Consider the following 25,353-nt stretch of genomic DNA (forward strand, 5'->3'; position numbering starts at 1 on the left):
GTGTACCCTCCAGCACTTTCTCCGTACAGTCCCCCACAATGGTTCTGCGTGTACGTGTGTATTTCTATGTCGGCACAGAGGCGTGGATTTCTTTTTTCTTCACGTAAAACAATTCGGGCGATTTCCACGTGAAAATTAGTGACGGGTTATAGCAGCTTGAATTTTTAGCATGTTTTTTAGCGGTGTGATCCAGCGGTGTGTGTGCGTTGTCAGTGGGGAGCGGTAGTGTGGCGTTTAGCGCGCTGAACCACGAACCCGTCGGCCCGAGCTCGATTCTTGCTCACGATTTCTAGAAACCGGTCTCATCCATAAGGCGAGCGTTCTCCCCTGAAATGGCCAACGTTATGCGTAGGATCTAAGTCGGGTACTTTTGAGAACGAGCATCTCCCGAAGCTTTCTGGCCACCCCACCGGAGGTGCATGCAGAAGGAGCTCTCCGGGAGATCGCGAATCACGTGTGTTGTATCGTGTTGCATCGGAGTAATCCAAACATCTCTAGACACATTTTTCAGTCGTCTTGTTTTTTGAGTATTTTAGTTTTATTTTTCATTCCGTTTGGCTCCTAATCTCTGGGGACGTCTTAACTTCGTTAGGATCATGTGGGTGCCCGCTGAGTAAACAGTGAATGTTCCGGGGGAGCTAGGGTACAATAACAAGGCGACATAAAGTTGTAATACAAACATTACGGACGGGGAAACGAACACGTACGCAATAAAAAGTGAACGGGTAAAAGTGATGACAATTTCAATAGCTGAGTTACACAATCCAAAAATAAATGTTACTCAGTTTGATTTACAACTTGCGCGCACACGATTCCTCTGTCACTCAGAGTAGCAGGACTTGATTCTTACACGGTGTGGGCTGTGCACAGGCAGACTCGAATACTCGGTGCGCACCATTATGGCCTGAAAAGGAAAAAGCTCACGACAGTTTCACCTCGGATCTACGAGGCTAACCAGGTGGAGGGGGGAGGTTCTGTGTGTTTAGGGTATTTGGCTCATATACATATCCACGTGATAAGCCGCTTTGTTGTTGAGCAATCATTTGTGGCCATGTCGCTTCTGAAAAATAGCTTAAAGTTCAGTGGACTTTACCTGCTAAAATCAAGAAAACAGTTTTGGAGCAGTAGTTGTCTCACCTGATGACGATTGCTTGTCTTGCGATCAACAAGGGCAGGGGGTGGCACCGTTGCACAAGATCAACATGAATTCTGTTGGCAGCGTTGCACCCACATGGAGGAAACCTTCAAATGGCATAATAAGACATACTCTTGGGTTTTTTCGGTAAAGTCGCGTAGTTAAAAATAAAATAAAACAAATCACGACGTTTCGATCGCAACGTTGTGATTTGTTTCATTTTATTTTATTTCTACCTACGTGACTTTACCGAAAGAACCAAAGCGTGTAGTTTTAGAGTATTTATGTATTTGTTGTGATTGGCTTACCTTTCCTATAATTAGCACTCCTATCGTTTTTTTTGTATCACTTGTTGTCGTAACTTTCCGACTCGCCCCGTACTGGAACATCCGTGAACAAACTCGCTTCATAGCTCACCGGATTCCTCCAGGATTTGCAAATATTCTCGACGATTCCGATTCTTGCGTGGACGCAGGCACAAGCTGGCGGACCAAAAGACGCGCAAGACGATGGCGCGGGAGGAATTCCGCCTCCAGCATTACGCTGGGGAGGTCAACTACAACGTGACAGGTGGGGAACCCGCACCCGGCTACGATCGGTGCGGAGTGGAGCGGAGCGCGTGTCACCAACGCCCGCAGTTAGCTTGGGGCGTCCAGTTCTTGCTGCGGAGTTAACATTGCCAGCAGGGGCCCGAGACAACGCGTAGTTGAGAAGTAACGACGGGGGCCTTTAAAGTTTATGAGAAATTAAGGTTTGGTTTGTACACGTTTTGTCGACAAGTACGGTACTCGTGAGAGCTGACTGTCATGTAGTTGTTGCTGCGACTCGTTTAGCCCTGCTAAGCAGCGTTATCTAACGGAAGCGCTGCTTTGAGGTTTAATCGTATTCCGTTGCATTGCCGTTTGCAGGGTTTCTGGACAAGAACAATGATCTGTTGTTCCGGAACCTGAAAGAGGTACTGCCGAGTTGTGTGAAATTTTCCTGGCAGGCGTTCATTCATGCACAGTCACAAATATGAATGGAATTTTTAATGGGAGTGATTTTTTCATGCATTTATTTTTATTTTTAATACGGTGTCAAAACAACGGCCGTTGTGGTTAACCCCAAAGAACAAAGAGATGTTTCCAATACGTACCGAGGCTTGGCCTTTAATGACTATAGGACGTATTTTAGAAATATCTACACTGGGGGAGACAAAGGTGGCGAGGTGTGGTGCTGATGCCACCCGCTCTCTTGTGTGCAATGCCGGCCTTCATAGGTGCCGTGGTGGCGAGATGTTAACTACCTCGCCTGGTATACAGGAGGTCGTGGGTTCGATCCTGACCCTGATGCCTGAATATTTGGAGTGTGCATATCTCTTTTTTTCTTTCTCCGGATCCTCCGCTTTTTCCCTTCCCATTTATAAACGCGCGCCCTAGGGTATTTGCCTCCTGCTATAAATTTCCACGCGATGATGAGCCACTTCGTTGAGTTATCATTTGTGATTGCCAGGTCGCTTCTGAAAAATAACAGTATGGCTCAGTGGGCCTTGCCTGGTTGGGGGAAATTAAAAAGGTTCTCACCAACTGCACTTAACCCCCAGCAGTCTCTGTAGGCTCTTTGGGGGTGGAGGAGGTCGTTGTACACGTGGCCTTGCTGCTTGCGCAGTACCCCGTTGCTCACGGCGTCTGTGCGTGCATCTTCTAGGCCATGGCTGGAGCAGAGAACGCCATCCTGAAGCAGTGCTTCCAGCGCAGCGAGCTGGTCGACAAGAAGCGCCCAGAAACGGTGATGACTCCAACGGGGCGGGGGGGACCACTCACCGCTTCGCCGCACGTACACGCCCGCGGTTTAGCGCGACTTCGTCGCCATGCCAACAGTGGTGACAGCAGTGTAACGGTGTGAACGAGCCGACGTCGATATATAAAATACGCACGGGGTGCGATATGAATCGTTTTAATCGGTACGTGCGTAGCGATCAGCTTGAGGGGTTTCCCTTCATCACGTGAAGCTCTTTCCTCGCAATAATTATTTTTGATGATTACCAGCGGGTGAAATATTAGAAATTAAACATTTCTCAACTAAGCCCGTTATTACAACCTCATCAATAGTTTTTTATGTGTAGATTTGCTCAATTTTGTTTGGGCACACAATAATAATTCACCCCTACCCAGCGATCGGAAAAGATTCGTCACGATCTGGGATTGCGATTGAGTACAATAATCTAGTCTTTTTTTTAACGCATGTATTTAACCCAATCTCACCGGATCTCAAAAGCTTGGATAATGCGTGGATGGGCGACCACCAAGCACGGCGGGGTTGCCGATAGGTTGTGGGGCATTGTGGTTGGGCAGTAGAGGGCAGTTGCAGCAAAATTCATTCGACCATGCTCACGTATCTGTATCTCCTCACCTTCATCATCCCGTACTGTGACCAGCGTGGTGAAGTATGGTCGATTGACCCCCACGACCCGCACGGCGTGGCGAGGCCCTAACCCGGCAGGCAAGAGGCGTGACGAGAGGTGGTGCGCGTGATAACCGGGCAAGAGTCGTTGAGTCTGAACCGCCGCGTGCCTGGAATCGTTGTGGTGGGACAGGCGGCCACGCAGTTCAAGGGCAGCCTGGCACAGCTGATGGAGATCCTCATGTCCAAGGAGCCGTCCTACGTGCGCTGCATCAAACCCAACGACGCCAAGCAGCCCAGTGAGTGCCGCTCCATGCCTACAACGATCATCGTCGTCATCGTCAGCCGTGATCTATCCACTGGTGGACGGAGGCCCCTCCCCAAGCCATAACCATCTCTTGTTTGTCCTGCGAGACACCCACCCCCCCTACCCTTGTTACACAAACACTCTCCCATGATTGTCGACCGCATCCACTCCCAGCGGGCTCCATCCGTGAACGGACTTACACGTGAGAATCAAAACGTAGAATTGGGCTAAATCCGGACGTTGTGTTTTTTCATACACCACGCTCGCGTATGATCTCAGCATCCCCGCGATGGAATGCTGTCGCGTGCGCCACAGAGTCGATCGTCATCTCCTCTTGCCCCCCCCCCCTCGTGCCGCCACACGCGCGCTCTCTGCAGGCAAATTCGACGACGTGCTGATCCGCCACCAGGTGAAGTACCTGGGCCTCATGGAGAACCTGCGTGTGCGCAGGGCTGGCTTTGCCTACCGCCGCAAATACGACGCCTTCCTCAACAGGTAAACGCCCGTCGCGCCCACCGACGGGGGCTTTTTTGCTGTTCCTGCGAAACTTCACTCCGCCTCGATTCCGCCGTATGACGTCGCCTTTGTGTGCCCGGGGCAGGTACAAGTCTTTGTGCCCAGAGACGTGGCCCACGTGGCGCGGGCCGGAGGTTGAGGGCGTTAAGCGCCTGGTGAAGCACCTCAACTACCGGCCGGAGGAGTTCAAGATGGGCCGGTACGCGCGCCTCTCAGCCACGACCCAGCAATCGCCTCTCGTCTTATCTGTCGCGAGTTGAAGTATCTTATCTCCCTGTTCTTATGAGAATTGTGGTGGTTACCCATCCATCTCCTTTGATGGTCCTGAATCATTTGTGAAATTTGAACGTTCCTATGGAGGCGGGTACGAGTCGATCCAATGACCTCTTCACAATGCCAACGTGGCACTTAAGAACGCGACAGGGTGACGAACGATGATAGTTTTCACGTTTATTTTGTTCACGTTTTAAGTGCGAACGTCTTGCAATCGCGTAAGTTTTGTGCCCACGAGGTGCACTCACCTTGCACGCAGGGTTCTGTTTGGAATAAACCCTGTACGTAAGGCCACCCTATGCATAAGGTCATCTTCCTGTTGAGGCAGCCGACTTATATCAGACACCGTCTGTGGATGGAAACAGCGCTTATTTCACAAGAGCCCCGATGTCCACCGTTTGGCGTGTTCATAATACGAGGTTTTATTTTCAGAACGAGCTCTTTCGTGTTCCTGATGCCGACCACCGCCTGCCCTTGGGAATTGCTTTCAGAATCAGGATCTTTTGTTTGGGCCCGCAGGAGGAATCCGATGAGCTATGAAGCTCTTTTACTCGCAGATGTCCAGTCGGGGCGGTTCACACTTACAGACGCTTGACACACGTAACAGACTTCGCTGCCAACGATATATATGCACGTAATTGTGTGTTTTTTTTGTTACTTTTGCAGGTCCAAAATATTCATCCGGTTCCCAAAAACCCTGTTTGCGACGGAGGATGCGTTTGAAAAGCGAAAGCACGGCATAGGTGAGTGAACACCTCGGGATCGCCTTGCCTGGTCTTGTTCATCTTCTTGGTTCTTTCGGTAAAGTCACGTAGAAGGGAAATAATAAAATAAAAATAAAAAACATTATTTTATTATTATAGTTCATTATATTATTATTTTATTATGTTCTATTTTTATTATTTTATTATTTCCCTTCTACGTGACTTTACCGAAAGAACCAAGAAGATGAATCCCTGCAGTCACGAAAGCTTTAAATCGAAATGGTCTTGTTCACTTATTATGGCCGTTTGACAAATGCACATAACGGGCAGTGGTTGCTCCCAAGGCTCTGTTTGTCGATGAATAAACGCACGACGGTCATTGACAATCCCTTTGTCAATCCGCTGCTGGATGAAGGCCACATCACACACCGTGTGTCCCAGTCGGCGTGGTCTTGAGTGAGCAGGCGGGGTTCAGATATCGCTCACCGGCGACGATGGCCGTGCGGGGTTCAGGGCGCAGTGTTGTTCGCCACCTTTGCCACGGCGCCACCATAGCTGTCGAGCTTGCGAGCGCGAACTCGATGCCTCGGCATCGCTATTAATCCAAAAAGTTACATTTGCACAGTTTGTTGTCTTTCCCCCTCCCGCTCCTCCAATTAGCACGCTTGGCTACGTACGATGCGAAAGACGTTCAACATACATTCATGCGTACACTTGCATATTGTGTGCTTACATCGTTTAAATGTTATGCGCTTACGCGCACGATTGGACTCGTGTATTATCGCGAGCGGGTTGGGATGGACGTTGACGGACCCGCGCGCTCGTGTTGTCCTGCAGTGACCACTGTGCAGGCTGCGTACCGTGGACACTACCAGCGCAAGAAGTTCCTGAAGATGCGGACTGCATGTGAGTGGGCCGCGCGTCAACACGCACCTCACTCAGAGGAGCGACGCAGCTCGTCGCCGTGGCCCGGTGTTCCCTCCCCCTTCCTCGCTCACCTCGGTCCCCTCTCCCATTATTACATTGCTTGGCGCTGCTACTTCGTCGGTGTTAAATGTCACACTTTGTTGACCCCAGACCTCCACTCTGCCGGCATCTTTGCCGACCCTTGCGCCGCTGCTTGTCTGGTTTGTAGCCGGACGTGTCGTGCGATGTTACGCCTCCTCCGATCCATCGCGCAACGAGGCAAGGGATCGGTCGGTCTTGTTGGTTTGGGGAAACTCTCACGCCGTGAACTCGTCCGCGTGGACGTCTTTCGCTTTCGTGGTTCCTCTCGTACTACGGGTCGTGGATGTTTCTCGAGTTCCCGCCGTTTCCGTCCATGCGCGGGAGTTTCCCTTGATGAGGAATTTGCCAAACATCTCCAAGGCAGGAGGGGGACATCCTTTGACGAAAGAAGCTTGAGACTCGGTGGGGATTTCCGGCCTGAACGGCATCATGTTACTCATCGACCACTACTTTTTTCCCCGCACAAGGCGAAGAAGATGCGTCATGTTTATTTTTAATCGGCACGGTCGTCTTGGGTTCTAATGTTCGCATACTACGGACAGAGTGACGCGACCCAACTTCTGCGTCGCATGACTCAGCTCGGCTCACTCTTACCACTCGCATCCCCTTCGTGTCCTGTTACAGGTTTCGTTCTGGCGGTAATCTAAGCTTATCGTGCATCAGCTCTGGCCGATGGGCGCGGCAAGTCACAGCTTCGTGAGAATGTCGTACGAGTGGGAGTTGAGGCGGTACGCATGTGGGCGGCGTGTGACGGTGTGCGAGTGCATTACTGCAAGGTGCCTTGCAGGGACACGTGGTGTATTATTCCCTGGACGTGTGTAGTGACACCCGACACGGTAGTCTTCATTAATAGGAATCTTTATTTCTTCCAGCACGAGACACAGTCTTTAAAGATTTCCTTCACTCCAAGCGTCTCGAGCTTATCGCGTTTCCCCCCTCCTTATATATCCCTCAAGCCCCTTTCTCGAAGGTTCCTTGACCCACTTTCCCTCCAGCCAATCACCTTCCCACATTCTCTAACGAATCCCAACCGACCTCCTTGTCAATCATCCTCCGTTTCCCGCCCTTTTCATTTAGTATTTCCCCTATAATCCCCTTTCATCAATTTCCCCGCCTCTAACCAATCCCCTTTCAGGCCCGTTAAGTACCAATCAGAGGGCTTTGTTTTTGACGTCCTGATTATCCATGTCACGTGGTGTCCACCACGTCAGGTGGGTATCGTTGGTAGTGATGCAATCTCAACACTTGTAAATCCACCCAACCAGGGCAGTCACCTCACCACCGTGTGCAAATCTAACGATTTGACGTTACAAATGAATCGCTGGCAGCAGCCATGAATACGTGACTCGCCAAAACGGGGAATTGTGTGTAGAGGGTCGTGTGACCTGCCAATTTACTAAGCCCCACAACGGCGGCAGTCGTGAACGTAGAGCGGTGTCGGACGATGAGCATGTCCCGTCCCACGAACGGCGGCTTGGCACGCACAAGCGCACAAAGCGCGCAGTTGGCCAATGGAACAAGGGCATTTCGCAAGGGAAAAACGGCGTTCACGACGCCGCAGACGTTGTATCCGTAGCGATAATAGTGTTCAGTTTTGTATTGGCGTCGTGCATGCAAATCGTACCTCGCATTCGCCGAGGAAGCTGGAAGGCAGCGAAGCGGCGAGCGAGCATCAACAGTTGCGCGGGACTCTGTAGTCTTTTCATTAATTTGGTTTAATTCACGAGTGTGCTTACCTTAATAGGTGTTCGCAAGTAACACTTGCCCCAACACTCCAGGTCTGGGTATTGCATGTGCGTGTGTGTGCGGAGACAAAGGCGGCCGGGCGTGGTGTCGGCCACCCAACCCCTCGTGTGCCATGCCGGCCTTGATAGGTGCTCGCTAACAGCACTTACCCCAACAGTCTGTTTTCTATATGGGGGATATTTGCCTTTTTTGCGTGTTTTACGCCTATGTGGGGCATTGATTGTGTGTTTCGCGCGTGTGCAGCTATTGCGGTGCAGGCGTGGTGGCGCGGTCTCCTGGCGCGCAGGCACGCGGCACGCCGACGCTGGGCCGTGCTGGTCGTGCGCAAGTGAGTTGCTTGCACCCCTCTGTTCATCGCTATCACTACTCGCGTGGGGGGTGGGGGGGGCCCCGAAACCACCCCATGGCCTCAAGGACATCGTGTGGCCTCGGTCCCAGGACTTGGCTTCAAGGCACACCAGCCTTGAGACAGGCCTCGGGCAAAAGGGATCCGGCCCTGACCTCGATATAAGAGAGGATCTTGGCCTCGATATATTGGAGGATCCTGGCCCTGTAGCTTCAGGCCTCGGCCTCAGCCTTGGCCACGTGGGTCCCGGGCCTTCAGTCCAGGCCTTGTGTTCGAACGCAGGTTTTGTTTTAATATTCCCGGTTTAAGTTCCCCCGTCATGTTACGACGTTGAAAAGACTCTCGTTCAAAACTCTGCTGTGAGCAGTGCGTTACGTAATGTCGGAGGATCGGCCCCCAGAAGGTGACGTCGTCTCTGAAGTCCGTCTAGAAAGCCTTGTCTTGTGCCCTGTAAAAAGTTTATTCGATATCGAGCCAAAACGGGGTTGATCTTCCTTTTGTTAAAAACAAATTAAATGGGGTGCTTTCAATGCGGTCATTGATGACTGAGATGATATCATCAACCTACTACAATTAAGAACGCAGTTTAAATTCAGGGTGGCTAAAACCAGGAACGCATGATCTCAGCAGTGACCACACAGTGTTTTGATATCATGACTATACCATTGAGCAACCTTGCCACATCTTAAATTGTCATTTAAATGTGTACCAACTCGCTTTTGTACCATACCTTGAAAATTATAATGTTAAGCTGTTCAGTTTTTTTCTCCTCTGAGTAAGTTTTGGTAACAGAATTACCATGCATAGGCAAAAGATCTGACCTCTCCTAATCATTCAGGAAATATGTTCCTTTCATCAGCACAACCGGGTGCCACGGTGGCCAGGAGATGTTAACTACCTCGCCTGGTGTACAGGAGGTCGTGGGTTCGATCCTGACCCTGTGACGCATGCTGCTGTATATTTGGAGTTTGTGTGTGTCTCTCTCTCTCTCTGTGGTCGCATTGATTTTTCTCCGGGTCCTCCGGTTTTTCCCTCCACGTTTAGAATCAATATGCCTTTGGAGTATTTGGATGCTTTTAAACTTTCCACACGATAAGCCACTTTGTTGAGTCGTCGTTTTCTGGCCAGGTTAGCCAAGAGCTACATAGCTCGGTGGAGCTTACCTGGTTAAAATAAAAAAAAATTTGAGTTGGTTAAAATTCTAATGATCATGACTAAGTTAACGAGAATATTCCCACCTTTCACATTCACCTTTCACATCCACCAGTTTGCGTCTTTGAGGGGGCTGTGCGAGGCGTTTGTGTGTAAGTGGTTCCGCCGTTGTGCCCGCCCGCCCGCCCGCGCGCCGTTCAGGTTCGTCAGCGGCTTCTCCCACCGCCACAAGCCGCGGTGCCCCGAGAACGCCGACTTCCTCGACTTTGTCCGCGTCTCCTTCCTGCAGCGCCTGCGCTCCCAGCTGCCGCACAGCGTCCTCGACAAGGCCTGGCCGGTGCCGCCCCCTGCGCTCACCGAGGTAGCCACGACGCCCCACCGTGGCCAGCGCTGCGCGTGGGAGGGGGGGGGGGGTGTGGGGGGGGGGGCTTCCTTTTCTTAACCCCTCCTTAAAGAGAGGTGAAGGTGCAGCCCTGAAACGGACATCCTTGTGCCACTGTTGGCGGAAGGACCTTCACTCGAAGGAGGGAGGGGGGGGGGGCGGCTCTCGATAGAGACTCCCTCTGTGAAGTATTTTGGCCTAGCCCTTCCATGTTGGTCAGACATCTTGGAAGAGAAGGGAGTTACCGGGGTCAAGGACTGGTCAACTGCACGCGGCCCCCTGTCGTACTGACTAACAGTGGTGAACTCATTCATACTGGTGGGTGGACAGAGTTGGAAAGAGGTGTGGCGGGTCTTGGCCCATTGTGTTAACTGGCGCCCCGAGAGACCAAACTGGTGTGACCTCTGCACTGCGCAAGTCCGGTGTGCTCACCGTCGCACCACGGCAGCATCCTCCCTTCTTGGCGGAGGCTCACCGTGTCGACCCGTCACCGTTTACCCCGTGTTCTCTTGCACAGGGAAATTGAGTTTTCAGGTCCAACACGGCGTACAGCCGTTTCAATACGGGCAAAAAACATTGCCTATTTGTTTGTGTTTCTCCCTTGTGAAGGGACTTTGTAGGATAAACTTTGAGATTTATAAGTGGCACGGGGTGACCGATAAGGTCTGAATTGGTCAGTAATGAGGTACGGCACTGATAAGGGGTTGACAGCTTTGTGGAGGGTGCCTGGAAAATTCATCGTGTGGTCGCCGTGTGGCTCAGGGAGGGTTTGATGCACCGGGTTTTCAAGTCGAGAGGTAGACGGTCTCGGCCCGGTCACCAATGACTACACAAAAATCCCACAATATAAAATTTATATCTGCCGTTAAATTTGCAGACATTACCGCTCTTAAGAATGAGGGAAAAAAAGTTGGTTTCGCTGCTGGGCGAGGAACGCTATTCTCTGCAGCTTTGCCCTATTACATGCATATCGTGGGGCTGTCACGTGACATGCAAGGCATCATGGGAGGACCGATCCAATGGTCACAGTTGTGCCTTTTGCTGTCGAATAAATCACCACGTGCAGTGTGGTATCTCTCTTTATTTGTTTCCAGCCTGCACACAGGCTGGAAACAACTGCTAATACTTTAGTTTATAGAAAGTATTAGCATTGGGCTTTTTTTACGGTGCAAACAAGATAGCACAAATACAAACACTTCTTGAACTGTGACCCTGAATCCACAGCACCTTCGTACGTTTTGGGTGTGCATCTCTTTTAAGCCCACGCATTCGGGCATGAAGTAAATACGAGCTTTATTTGTTGTACTTTAAATGTTTGACGCTGCTCCTCGGTCGGTGTCGTCGCCGCTGCTGCAGGCCTCGGATCAGCTGAGGACACTGTGCATGCAGAACATGGTGCGGAGCTACTGCAAGAAGATCAGCCCCGAGCGCAAGCGACAGGTGAAGGAGCACGACTCATGTGTGCGCTCTGCAGCACGTGGCAGCGGCAGCAGCAGCAGCAGCGCGGACCGGCACGAACACCCCCACGTGTCCACAAGCAATCTGAGCGGACTGATTGATGTGAAGTGTTCGGTCCTGAACATCGCCCCCCTCCTCTACCTCCTCCCCCCCCCCCTTTAACACTGATCGGCAATGCTGCTGAAGTGTTGGGTCAAACAAGCGCTAATGACCGACACAATGTGGGAAGGCTTTCATCATTTGGACCGCATGACACCAGCACTCCATTGCCTCCCCATTTAGAACGACATCAGGGGATCTTTAACCTCCACTGTGAAGCAGAGAGGGCCACGTGTTTCAATGGTGAATGCACCCGCAGTATTAACCAGGGGCGGCCTGCCGGATTCGGACCACGAACCTCTGCTACAAGCGGCGAAACACCCTTCCCCCGCTGCGCCATGTCACCGCGACAGGCTCGTCACACCGGTTGACTGGTAGGTGTTGGTCTTGCTGGTGGTGTGTGCACGTAGCTGGAGCAGAAGGAGTTGGCCAGCCGGCTCTTCAAGGGACGCAAGGACAACTACCCGCAGAGCGTGCCCAAGCCGTTTGCAGACACCCGACTGAGTACGTATCTCTCGCACGCGCAAAGACAAAGATCCCCCCCTCCCCCTTAGAGCCTTTAGCACGCTTTTGGGGCAAGTGCTGTTAGCGAGCACCTATGAAGGCCAGCACGGCACACGAGGTGGTGGGTGGCCAGCACCACGCCTGACCGCCTTTGTCTCCCCAGTGGCGATGCTTACACATCGCACAAGGTGCTGATTTGAGGCTGAGTCGACCTCGGGGAGCCCGAGGACCGGTTTAGATAATCTTCACCGGTGTTGGCCGTGAGCGGGACTCAAACTCGGGTCGTCGGGTTCTGTAGCGCAGCGCGCTCACCGCTACACAGGCACACGCCTACACACGTGAGCACGTACACACACACAAAGGCAAAGGTCCGCCGTATAGCCTTTCCAGACTTGTGGGGCAAGTGCGGTTAGAGAGCACTTGTGAAGACCGGCAAGGCACACGTGGAGGTGTGTGGCCAGCACCATGCACGGTCGCCTCGGCTGCCCCCAGTGGATCTCACAATCGCCCAGCCACCGCGTACTCCGTTCAGTGACCAGCCACACATTCATGCAGACACCGCCAGCCGCCTGTCCCTGTTGTAAGTGTACACCTAGGACTTCGATTGTTTTACGTACGTTTTGTGTCGAATAGAACTGTGTTTTTTTTTCCTGAATAGCCACTTAAAACGATGTAAATCGTCTTGTTTTACAGATAACAGTGACATCAACCCTAAAGTCCTGCAAGCAATTCGGCAACAGCAAAGTCAAGGTAATATGACAAAGACAAAGATCCCCCATATAGCCTTTAAGACTGTTTGGGCAAGTGCTGTTAGTGAGCACCTATTAAGGCCTGGCACGGCACACTGGGGGGTTTGTGGCCAGCACTGCACCTCACTGCCTTTGTCCTCAGTGCTGATGTGGACACACTGCACCAGATACTTATTTCAGGCTGAGTCGACCCAGGGGAAGACCCATGACCAGTTCAGATATTTGTCACCAATGTTGGTTGTTAGCGGGAATCAAACTCGGATGATTGGATTCGTAGTGAAGTGAAGTAAGAGTCACAAAGCGTTGTAATCGGTTCACGGAAACCCTGCAGCCACGCGATTTTACGTCCTCCACAAAAAGCAAACTGAGAATCGATTCTTGACGAGGATCGCGACCCACGATCACCCAATTCTATGAATCACTGCGAGGGTGAATGGCTGACACAGGGCAGCAGGACACACAAATGTGGCACTGTGTGAGCCCGTGACACTCAGTATACACACACACAGGGCAGCAGACACACACTGTGGCACCATCAGCCCGTGACACTCAGTATATACACACAGGGCAGCAGACACGGCTGAGTGTTTCTTCGCCGTGCCACCAAACAAAATCGGTCGGTCACTCGCATGACAGCGGGCTGCTCGTTTCCCTCTTGCGCAGTACGGCGTGCCGGTGACCAAGTACGACCGGCACGGCTACAAGCCGCGCGTGCGTCAGCTGTTGCTGTCGGACCAGGTCGTCTACGTGGCGGAGGAGGGAAAGCTGAAGCAGAGCATCGACTACAGCCAGCTGGCCGGTGAGCAGCTCGCAGCACGCTCGGCTCGGCACAAATCGGTTTGGATTTGTGTAGCGCACAGATGCAAATTCATCTTGAGAGGCTGCGTGCACGCTGCACAAAGACAAGTGCTGTTAGCGATTGTAAATTGTAAATGTTGCGGGTTTACTCTCCAACACACCGGTTTGCTGAACTAGTAACGAATCGGCACGTTTTGTTCACGTGACAAACCTTACTCTGTTTGGCTGTCGCTGGCTGGCGGGTTTAATGACACATTTATATTTATGCGATCTAACCCAAAAACCTCTGTTATAGCGAGTAGCACCTATTGCAGGCCGGCACGGCACACGAAGGGGGTGGGTGGCCAGAACCACACCCGACCACCTTTGTCTCCCGAGTGGCAAAGTATACACACTGCACCAGGTTCTCATTTGAGGCCGAGTCGACCTAGGGGAGGAGAACCAGGACCGGTTTAGATAATCATCACTGGGTGTTGGCCATGAGCGGGACTCAAACTCTGTTCGCCAGGTTCATAGCGCAGCGCGCTAACCGCTACACTACCGCTCCCCACATACACACGCATACACACGGACAGACGATAGGACGTCTGTTAATGTTTTGCCGTGCTTCCAGGCAGAGGTGGGACAAAGTCATTGTTATGCAAGTCCAAGTCGAGTCTGAAGTCATCAAATTCATGACTCGAGTCTGACTCGAGTCCAAGTCACATGACTCGAGTCCACACCTCAGAGGTGGGACAAAGTCATTGTTATGCAAGTCCAAATCGAGTCTCAAGTCATCAAATTCATGACTCGAGTCTGACTCGAGTCCAAGTCACATGACTCGAGTCCACACCTCAGAGGTGGGACAAAGTCATTGTTATGCAAGTCCAAGTCGAGTCTCAAGTCATCAAATTCATGACTCGAGTCTGACTCGAGTCCAAGTCACATGACTCGAGTCCACACCTCAGAGGTGGGACAAAGTCATTGTTATGCAAGTCCAAGTCGAGTCTCAAGTCATCAAATTCATGACTCGAGTCTGACTCGAGTCCAAGTCACATGACTCGAGTCCACACCTCAGAGGTGGGACAAAGTCATTGTTATGCAAGTCCAAGTCGAGTCTCAAGTCATCAAATTCATGACTCGAGTCTGACTCGAGTCCAAGTCACATGACTCGAGTCCACACCTCTGCTTCCAGGCACACAGAGGCAGAGGGCACAAACAACAGCGTGGTTTCATTTCATGTTGTGCGCACTTTGTTTTGCACTTCGGCCTGCGACACCCAAATCGCCTGGAACGCGCCCAGTCTTATTGAGATGTCGGGAGCGAAGCAGGCTTCGATGGCTGTGCCTCGATATTATGAGTCGTGGGGCACGCATCAGTGTTCCGCTGCAGACACTCTCATGCCTGTGTAAGCAAAGCATGCTTGTGCCTATGAGTGCGCACGTGTACACATGCCTGTATATACAGGGACTTCTCTACTAACGAACGAGTTAGTTCCAGGGGTCTGTTCGTAAGTCCAACTTTACTCCTGCCGATTCCAAACGTGTTGTACGGCGTGTACACTAAACACAGGGGAATTGCTTTACACGTTATAGAATCTCCTGTAGATGTAGATGCCACTGGTTCTTCACGTTCTGCAGATGTAGATGCCACCACCGCCATCTATTGCGCAGGAGTTGAACTTACGTACTTTCGGTCCGAACAGGCAACTGGACATACGGACCAGGTTTGTTCATATCTCTGAAAGTTCGTCAGTCGAATGTTTGAAATTAGAGAAGTCCCTGTACTGCATTTGCCTAAACACACGCGCACACCCTCAAAACAAATGTGGGTTTTTTTTCTTACCTAGTTCGTCTTGAAATGATACCCATATCGTTGGCCCTTTGATCGTCTTGTTAGCCCGTGGCCATGTTAATAACGAATGTACATTCAGTCCTTTATACCAGGCGTGTAAACCGAACACCTCGTTTGTATTCATTGCTCACTCGTCAAATACTCCGCACTGACCACACCCAGTCGAGTCACACTTCGCCTCATTTGCTCTCTTGCCACTTAGACAATTCCCGTATTCTACAAATTATGAGACGATCCGGAATGTAAGACGCTCGCCCGTCCACCCGCCCGCCCGCCCGCCCCCCTCCATCAAATTAAACTAAAACAATTTTTATTTTACCAGGTAAGGCCCACTGAGCTGTATATAGCTCCTTCTCAGAAGCGAGCTCGCCATCACAAATGATAGCTCAACGAAGTGGCTTATCAATGTGGAAATGTATAGCAGCAGCCAAATGCTCTAAACGCGTGATGTTGATTCTAAACGTGGAGGGGAAAAGCCGGAGGACCCAAAGAAAAATCCACGCGACCGCGGGGAGAGAGAGACTTGCAGACTTCAATTATATAGGCGTCAGGGTCGGGATCGAAATCACAACCTCCTGTATACCATGCGAGCTAGTTAACATCTCGCCACCACGGCGCACACATTTTAAGTTACACAAATTTAGCCACACATCTGCCGGGTTATACTATGCACCCCCCAACCTTTACAAGAGGAGGTGGACGTGCATGTCATTATAATCGTTAATAAGCGTTAATAACCAGCAAAGTTGTACAAAGATACTCGGGATGCGTGTGCTGCTGTGGGTGGATTTGTGATCAATAACGATGGACGACAGTCCGTCTTGCCACTTTGCCGTCGATCACTCTTCGACCTTTCAACGCCGTTGTATTTCCAGCAGCATTTCTTTCTCGAGCCTCACTGCTGATGAGATTCGGAAGGCCAAAACCAGCCCCACAGTTTGCTTGCGTAAACACATTTTGAGGAATAATATTGGTCTGTAGAGTCAACAGACTGATGGACTAAAATACATCTTTGAATGCATGCGTGTGGAGAGATTAACAGGCGTGTGCGTGCGTGTGTGTGTACGTGCGTTTCTGTCTGACAGGCATCTCGGTGAGCTCGCTGAGCGACGGTCTCTTTGTTCTCCACGTGCCTTGTGAAGACAACAAGCAGAAGGCAGGCCTGCACCCGGTCGCACTTGGCAGACTTTTGTATTTACTCTTTTTTGAAATGTGACCAGAGAAATACTGATATTGACCAACGCCATTTTCTCTTCTCAATGGCCCAGCCTACGAAATAAGCAAGAGGGGATGACAAAGTTTACGTTCCCATAGCGGAATTTTTCGTCGCACAATCTTTCACGAGTCCTCTCCTCAACAGAGTCAGGCCTTAGCCTCAAACTCCCGCAACTCTGACGTAATTGAATCATTATAATAATTATATAGCCCAGGAAGTTGGGACTAAAGTTAAGTGAGATTGCAATTAACATATTTGTAATTTTATTTTGTAAATTACCTTGCCAATGTATGTTTTAAAGGGACACGTATGAGTGGTCACTGAAACAATTGATTTAAATTTTTGTATGTTTGTATATGTGTATAAATATATATGTGGGGAGCGGTTAGCGCACTGCGCTATCAACCCGGCGACTCGAGTTCGATTCCGGCTCACGGCCAACACCAGTGACGATTACTTGAACTGTTCCTGGGCCCCGCCTAGGTTGACTCGGCCTCAAATGAGTACCTGGTGCGATGTGTAAAAACATGGCCACTAGGGAGGCAAAGGCGGCCGGGCGTGGTGCTGGTCACCCACCCCCTCGTATGTCGTGCCAGGCCTTCATACGTGCTCGCTAACAGCACTTGCCCCAACAGTCTGTTACAGGCTATACGGGGGAATCTTTATCTTAGTTTTTTTCTACGTGTGTACGTACGCATGCAGGAAGCACAATTGAATGATGAGTTTTGAGACGAGGTTCTGCTGTGTCTCTCGTGTGTCCCTCGTTTGCACCGCTCCCTGTGGGCTCCTGCAGGGAGACGTGGTGCTGCAGAGTGACTACATAATCGAGACTCTCACCAAACTCGCCATGATCGCGAAGAAATCGGACAACATCAACATCACCCAGGGCAGGTGTGTAGGCATTGCACAGCACCACACGCACATGTGTACGTGCGTACGTATGTGTACTGTATGTTGAACTTCTATTCGCACCGTAAGTAGCCAACCGTCACTCGATCGTGTAACACCGTCGCTAGGGTCGGGAAACATACGGGTTAGCAGGGGGTAACCTGCGAGTACGTCCACAGTAGGGGGGGGGGGCAACGTTGCCGCTGTGCCGTAGTCCAAATTGAGTAGTTTTGCAGGTCTCAGTGTCAGCGTTGGGATGTTGAGCCAATAGCGGTTACGTGGCATGCTGCCTTAGCCTTGGGAGGACACCGGAGACGCCCCGGAGAAAACCCACGCGGAGCAGGGAGAGAAGGTGCAGAGACCTCGCGGGGAATCGAACCTCGCCACCCGATGAGGACCATCCGAGTTGCGCGCCGATGCCCCCTCCCCGCGCTGCCACAGCGGCGCGTTGCGTCGGCGTGTGGTACACACGGCGAACTTGCCGATTGCGGTCTCCTGATCCGTGTCCTGTGGTGCGTGTTGTGTTGCACGCACGCACGCGCGCCCTCTCTCCCGTTGTGTGGCGCAGCATCAAGTTCAGCTCTGGGCCGGGCAAGGAGGGAACCATTGAGTTCTCGTCGGGCTCGGAGCTCATCGTGGGCAAGGCAAAGAATGGCCACCTCTCCGTGGTGAGTTGAACCTACGGTTTACCACTAAGTGTGGATGAAGGGACGTCGGAAGTGGTTCTGTAACGTCATCTTCCAGGGATGCCCTCTAACACTGGGTGGTGCGCCGCTCACTGCAAAAGTTCATGCTGGGCAATGCCTCTGTCTCATGGCACGATGCAGATAGCACAGTAACTGGGAGGGGAATAAAAACAAGTAAACCCGTAAAAACAAAGTTTTTCACTATAAATCCTTTATATGCGTGGCGGCTAGAGTCCTCTCGTCCTCTGGCTTGAGATGGCTGCCACCTATGGGTCAGATGATTGTCTGCCAGTATTAAGCAATTGGTAATTAAATATTTAATTTGTTTTCCCTAAACAGTGTAAAATTTTTGAATTTTTTTTCACGAAAATTAATTGTCACACACAACGAGTCTGTGTGGAAAATGTCAGCTCGATTGGATCACGGGAAGTGGGTTAAAAAACGAGCGAAAGATTTGCACAGTCCTAAGCAAGCAAGCGAACTTAATATAAAGGATTTAAAAATATATTCGCCTGTGGAGGACGCGGGGATCGATCCCGCGACCTTTGGCATGGGAAGCGAGGGCGCTACCAACTGCGCTACTCCGCCACGGCCTGTGGAGGGGTTACGCTCTGGGCTCTTACACTGTGACGTTCAGCCAAAGCCATGAATGAGTTATATTTGAATATATGTATAATAAAATGTTTTTGCCTAAAAAGTGTAACATTTTGGGAATTTTGTTTCACGAACATTAATTGTCTGGCACAACGAGTCTGTGTGGAAAATGTCAGCTCGATTGGATCACGGGAAGTGGGTTAAAAAACGACCGAAAGATTTGCACGGTCGTAAGCAAGCAAGCACGCAAGCAAGCACGCAAGCAAGCAAGCAAGCGAACTTAATATAAAGGATTTAAAAACAATATTGTCATATGTAGGCCTTCCGAACCCCCCCCAAGCCTCCACCACTTCTCATGATCCGACGATGCATCGATGTCCCGAACACCTGCACGTGGAATTGTTGCAACCCGAGTACATACGTGGTTTACATTTAAGGACTGGTGAACGGAGACACGTGAGCGTTGGGGGCGATGACGGCTTGACCTAGGCCGCATTCGCTCACATGTCCCCTGTGTGCTCCTCTGTTTCCCCAGGTCGCTCCGCGTCTCAACTCGAGATGATGTGGCTGCTGCATCCCTCGCGGTGGGAGGAGGGGTGGGGTGGGGGGTGGGGGTGGTGGGAGGGAGACCGCAAGTGGGGGGGTGGGGGGGGAGCACCGTTCCTCGCACAGTGGAAGAAGACCCACTTCTCCCGGCATCTTAAGGCTAACCGTGGACCAGCCATGAGCTCACCGACCGCTGCGCATTTATTATCGATAGTTCACTTATCTCGTTGTGTGCGTGTGTGATTTTTTTTGTAATTCTTTTTGTTGCATACTTCCTCGAGTATAATTGTTCATGTGTGTGAGATTGCATCTTCACGATCCATAGCTCGACAGGGGAACCCATGGGCCACTCACAAAAGTGGGGCACTGTCCTTTTTTTTATAGATACGCACCCCATGTGTTTTTTGGAGAGCAGTAATGCAATCTGTTGAGGCGGACTGACACTAATGCCAAAAGGATGTGTACGAGTGGCTTAAAAATATGTTGTCGAAGATTGTGATTTGTGAAACGGTGCGTCGGGCGGGAGGGGCGGGGAGGGCCTTCGGCGTCGGGTCTTGAGACTTCTTTCTTTCGCAACACGAAAACTAAATATATTTCTGAGGAATCCTAAACGATGACTTTGTGAGGCAGCTTGAGATTAGATGAGCTTGCTTTGCTTCCCTTCGACAAATCATGCTGGGAGTGACCTAAAGCCATTAAGATTCCATAAAAAAACCGGCACGTTTCTTTCGGCCTAGTGATATAGGCTCCACGTCCGCAAGCTTTAACGTCGGCGCTCACTCTGCACTCGTCCTTAATGCCGAGGAATTAATCAAAAGTTGCTGCAAAGGTCGTACGGGAGAGGTTCCTCATCTCTTTCTACGCCGGTGGTGGTGGTGGTGGTGGTTTTGGAAAGAGGCTGCTCTGTTTCTGTAATCTGCACCGATGCCAAAATATAATGCCGGATCAATGCATAGTGATAAAGCACGTGGCATATGGCTCCTGTTAAACTATGTTTCCCTTTTTGTCACACTTAATTTCCTTGTACATTTTGTCCGATTCATAGGTTTTGTAAACGTGAGGAAAGCGTTGGCACGGAGTAGTTCGGTTGCCTGCCATGGCCGACACCGATGGCGAGCGATATCTGAACTGGTCCAGGGCTTCCCTCTTGAACCAACTGCCACTAACCATTGCGGGGAAGTACGGTCAAAAGCCGTGACAGACACAGCAAGAGGGGGGGGGGGGGTGGAGCCATTTGATTGGCCTGAAAATTATAATTGTGTTATCTGTAAACACATTTCCTCTAAATATCTTTCTCATCCATTCTGTGTGCTTCACTTTTGTCTGTAAAAATGTCTCTTCTCCAGAGCAACATATAGTGCCAGCCCATACCCATCTAACACAGGCTACCATCTGCCATACAATCAGGGGAATGTGTGAGATACGCGCCATCCGACGACGCCAATGAGATCATCATTTCGTGACCGTGATCTCACACGGTTTGGAAGATCGCGTGATAAGTGGACGTCATTTCATTCCGCGCACACAAATCGCATTAAATCCGTTGACGTTATGTTTTTCAGATGTGGAATCCAACCGATAATAATAGCACACACTTCATTGTCTCTGTATTCGCCGGCGATGATCACCGTAATGTGACGCGATTCTCTTACCGTGCGCGCGCGTGGCATCGGTTGGCGCCAGCGTCACGGTTACCGGCGCCGCGTGCCACGGCAGTTTTGCTCGTCGCCTGCGGTGTGAAGCCAAACTGCCAAAAAAAAACATAAACAAGCCACGAAAATTTGAAGAGAGCCATACTGGGAGCACTTATCCAAGGAGAGGCGACGTCTCTTTGAAAAAAAAAAAAGCCCCGAAGAAAATGAGGTTATAATGGGGCGAAAAAAAAATGTTTGTGCAATTTGGGGAAAATTGTAATTCTCTTTATTGTGCTGCTTTGCCTTTCAATCAAACTGCATTTATTCCTTAAAACATGTTGCTATGATATTATCGATGTATGTACGTCAGGCTAATGAAACTCAATTTCGCTGCGTCATTGGCACACGTGTGCGTGTGTGTGTTGTCTTGAGAGTTCAAAACCAATGTCGAGGGGGAAGTTGGATTCACCTGGCCCCTGGTGACGGCTCTCCTGCCGTCCCATCAGCCACCTGTGGGTTGCCCTGCCACTTTACCGGCGAGCTCCTCCAGAGAGAAAAACTCCCGTTGAATGGACGCAAACTTTCTTGACTCTTTCCGTTAGGTTCGCAGTTCAGTCCAAGCGTCTCCCTGTTCCAACAAGCGTTGGGCAGTGCCTTCCCCCCACCTCCCTCCTCTGCTGGCAGCCCTGAATTTGTTGAACAAACCAGACTGCTGGTAAAGAGACCCCAGGAGATGGAAATCTTTCCAGAGTTTGCTTGCTTAAACAGTAATGATGCTGGATAACGTTGGTCTTGGAGAGCTACCGAATGGGGCTGATGGAACAGATCAGACTTTCTGCTTGTATGTGCGAACATTTCCACATTCTCCATTCCTGTGGTGGGGGAGGAGGGTGGGGCCCAGTCGATATACCACGACCACTGTTGACCTAGAAACTTTCGCAACCATTTACTGACCACGGCGAGACGATGGGTGGGAATTTATGAACCCCCCTCCCCCCACCACCCCCTGCACTGCAGTTTGAACTCCCACCGTTCTGACCGTGACGCGAGCGATTTTTTTTTTTGTGTTTGATGACCACAGCGCCCGCTGGCCGCGTTCTGTTGGATCGTCGGTGCCCGTCGCTGCGTCGCCGCGAGCGAGTCGCTTCGTGGGCGGTCAGCGGTGACGTTCCCGTGGCCCGGCCGATTTTGTCGTCCTCCCGTTGACGCTTCCGACTGCGCTACGCGGACCGCGGGCTGATTTCCGTCTCTTGACTTCTGATTGTTGTAAAGTAAGAAAAAAAAATTACCGGTCTCTTCGTCGCTTAACAAGGGGGGGGTGGGGGAAGGGGTGGGCTTGGGGGAACGTTGGTTGGCAAAGTCTTCGATGAGTTTTTTTTGGGCCGTTTGCTCAAGTTGGGAACCTGTTCCCCACCCACGTGTCACCGGACGTCTGGCGGACTGGCGAAAGAGCGTTCATTGCAACAACGTGATTGTCACATTTATTAAATGCAAGTTTGAAAAACCGAAGTGATTTTCCGTTATCAAGTGGATTGTGCATTGTGAGCGATGATACATTTGGGGTGGGTGGGTGGGAATTCAACGTTCCTGTGATGTGGTGAGACCATCTACAGGAAATCCGCTGCGAGTCGGGATGACGGCAAGGGGGATAGTCGGGGGTGTCCCACTGCAGGGGAGACTGCATTCTGAAGGTGTGACGAGAAGTGTTTTGAAAGAGGCCACTGTAATATGTGACGGGCACCTCGAGCAATATTTATCAAAAACTCACATCACCTACGATCTCGAATCCTTGTTGAATTGACCGTGGCTGTGCAGAATGATTTCGGGACCATAATTGTCACATGGTATGGTAATATTAGCAGTGTATTGCGTCTCCCGTGCCCTTTACAGCATGATTTTAATCTACGTGATGTATTCTGTTCTTTGGGTCTTTCGGTAAAGCCACGTAGATAGAAAAATAATACAATTATCACGGCGTTTCGATCGCAACGCAAGCAATCGTCATCGGGTGAAAAAATACAGCGGGAGATTTGCTGAAACACGAAAAGAGTTGCTGTGGAAACTGTCCCCGTAGAGGCGTCGTGATAATTGTATTTTTATATCTCCGTGGCGTTACCGAAAGACCCAAAGAGTACGTGATGTTTCAAAGAATGAGGCGTGCTACCTTACGTGGTGTTAGTAGGAGGCACAGGAGGAGATGCATGGATGTGTGCGCGTGCTTTCAGACCCACTAAGGTGCATTTATGGGGGGTGCGTGGTGAAAAGTTGCGTTTTTTGTGACCGAGATTGAGGATTTGTGAGCAGTTGCTGTAGTCTTCTTGGTTCTTTCGGTAAAGTCACGTAGAATGGAAATAATAAAATAATAAAAATTAAAACACATTCAGACTCTGTCTTCTCGACAGACCTGTTCTCCACCTGAAGACGGCTGCTTGCGTTGTGGCCGAAACGTCGTGAGAATTATTTTATAATGGTAAATTTTTATTATTTTATTATTTCCATTCTACGTGACTTTACCGAACGAACCAAGAAGATGAATTCCTGCAGTCACGAAAGCTTTAAATCGAAATTTAGTTGGTGTAGATTGACGCTTTGCCTTCACGACGCACTGACATTGCGTTGAGAAGCGATCGAGCTTCAGGCTCGTCCTCTATGTTTAGGCACGACAAGTCGATAAAGGTTGAGACGTGGCCTTAGTAGTAGGTGGTCTTACAACAGGGGTGGGGAACGTCCGGCCCGCGGGCTGTATGAGGTCCGCGAAATCATTTGGTGTGGCCCTGCCAAGGCAACCGCAGGCGGGACTCGAAATTCAATAAACCTCTAGGAGCAAACCTGGAAAAGCAGTTGCGAGTAGCAGCAACATCATCAATAGCAGCTAACATCACACGCCTCGCCAAAGAGAAGCAGTTCCAGCCATCGCATTAGGGGCGAGTTAATTAACTGTTTGACCAAATATAACGGGCTAATTTTTAAGTTGATAATTTTGCATGGCCCGCGAATGATGTGATAAATATCCAAATGGCCCTTGGCAGAAAAAAAGTTCCCCACCCCTGCCTGAGAAGGAGAGAGGGAGGAGAGGGGTGGCACTTGCAGAGGGTGGTAACTGAGGGTACAGGTTGGACCAAGTTCAATTGTGGGCGTTGGCTTGTACAACGGGAGCCGGCTTGCATCAACTTGTCCGCTGTTGACGGCTGGGATGCTGCCTCCCGAGTCGGCCAGCTGCATTCACGCTGCGTCCAGCAGCTCCGAGGCACGCCGGCCCCATCGCCACCCATGGCCATTGAAGTCGCAAAACCCAAAGTCGCTTTTCCCTGCTCAAACGAGCAGCGTGGGGGGCTAAGGCAGGTGGTGGCCCTGATCCCGTGATGGATGTACCACGGCGCTGGTCACCGCGAGGTGCCACTTTCTTCTCTGCGGCAAAGTTCGTGCAAAGCCGTCGCCACGTGGCGCGCGTCGCGACGTTGTTGCCGTCAAGTTCAAGACGAGGGCACCGAAAGAGAGAGAGGTTTGCCGGTGGTGGGGGGGGGCGGTCACCGCTTACGCAGCGGTGTTCGTAACGTCGCTGCGCAAAGCCGTGCGAGGTGCCGGGTGCGTCGTCGTTGTGCACATTTACATGCGCTACCAGAAGCCTCGCGCGATGCTTGTTGAAACGGCCTTGCACCGAAATGCCCGCGGTGAAGAGCGCAGGACAACAACACTCGAGCTGGAGCGGTAGGAGGTGGTGGCACCTCGGGTGTGAGGGGTGGGACAAGTGCTCTAGGAGGGCTCTCGCACCCCCCCCCCCACCCCGAAAGGGACCTGTCTTGCCCCATGGCTCAGAGCCCCTGGGTGAGACCGCGACTCCCACTGCCTTCTCGATTCAAGTTTCCAAGTTTCATGTATTAGGTGTAGCCCTGTGAGAGCCATGCGGCTCTTGAGTCGGGTGCAACCGCAACAAACAAAATATGAACAGAGGACATCTGAAAGCGACGATGTGGACGCTTTTGCTCGTCACCGCTGTCGTTGACGTCTCTTGACGCGTGCGTTTGACGCTGTGGCTTTCACGGGCGCACAAAACTCAAAAAAACTCATGACGTTCAGCTCTATGGCGCTACGAACCTGGCGACCCGGGTTTCGATTCCCGCTCACGGCCAAGTGACGATTATCTGAATCGGTCCTGGGACTCCCCTAGGTCGACTCAGCCTCAAATGCGTAGCTGGTGCGATGTGTAAAACATCGCCACTCGGGAGGCAAAGGCGGCCGGGCGTGGTGTTGGCCACCCACCCCCCTCGTGTGCCGTGCCGGCCTTCGTAGGTGCTCGCTAACAACACTTGCCCCAACAGTCTGTTACAGGCTACACGGGGATCTTTGTTGCCGTACACCCCCACACAGAGATGCCCTTGCCGGACACGGCAATCGGC

The 25,353-nt window shown here is 51.1% G+C and overlaps 1 protein-coding gene across 1 annotated transcript in view; it reads left to right on the top strand.

Annotated features, from left to right (window-relative positions):
* MYO1C (myosin IC) overlaps nt 1-22,465 on the top strand; it is a 46,416-nt gene extending 23,951 nt beyond the window's left edge. The window contains 19 exon segments of the mRNA XM_061562097.1: nt 1,611-1,705; nt 2,044-2,090; nt 2,822-2,902; nt 3,711-3,816; nt 4,202-4,319; nt 4,426-4,539; nt 5,280-5,356; nt 6,155-6,223; nt 8,315-8,399; nt 9,771-9,930; nt 11,308-11,391; nt 11,919-12,012; nt 12,706-12,742; nt 12,744-12,762; nt 13,425-13,560; nt 16,478-16,554; nt 17,408-17,499; nt 18,065-18,164; nt 19,312-22,465. Coding sequence (XP_061418081.1) covers nt 1,611-1,705; nt 2,044-2,090; nt 2,822-2,902; nt 3,711-3,816; nt 4,202-4,319; nt 4,426-4,539; nt 5,280-5,356; nt 6,155-6,223; nt 8,315-8,399; nt 9,771-9,930; nt 11,308-11,391; nt 11,919-12,012; nt 12,706-12,742; nt 12,744-12,762; nt 13,425-13,560; nt 16,478-16,554; nt 17,408-17,499; nt 18,065-18,164; nt 19,312-19,338 — 1,618 coding nt within the window. The 3' untranslated portion in view covers nt 19,339-22,465.
* Nucleotides 22,466-25,353: the final 2,888 nt, after the last annotated feature.

The sequence above is a fragment of the Lethenteron reissneri genome, chromosome 28 (genome assembly GCF_015708825.2).
Source record: "Lethenteron reissneri isolate LAM-NWPU_2019-01 chromosome 28, ASM1570882v1, whole genome shotgun sequence".
Classification (NCBI taxonomy): Eukaryota; Metazoa; Chordata; class Hyperoartia; order Petromyzontiformes; family Petromyzontidae; genus Lethenteron; species Lethenteron reissneri.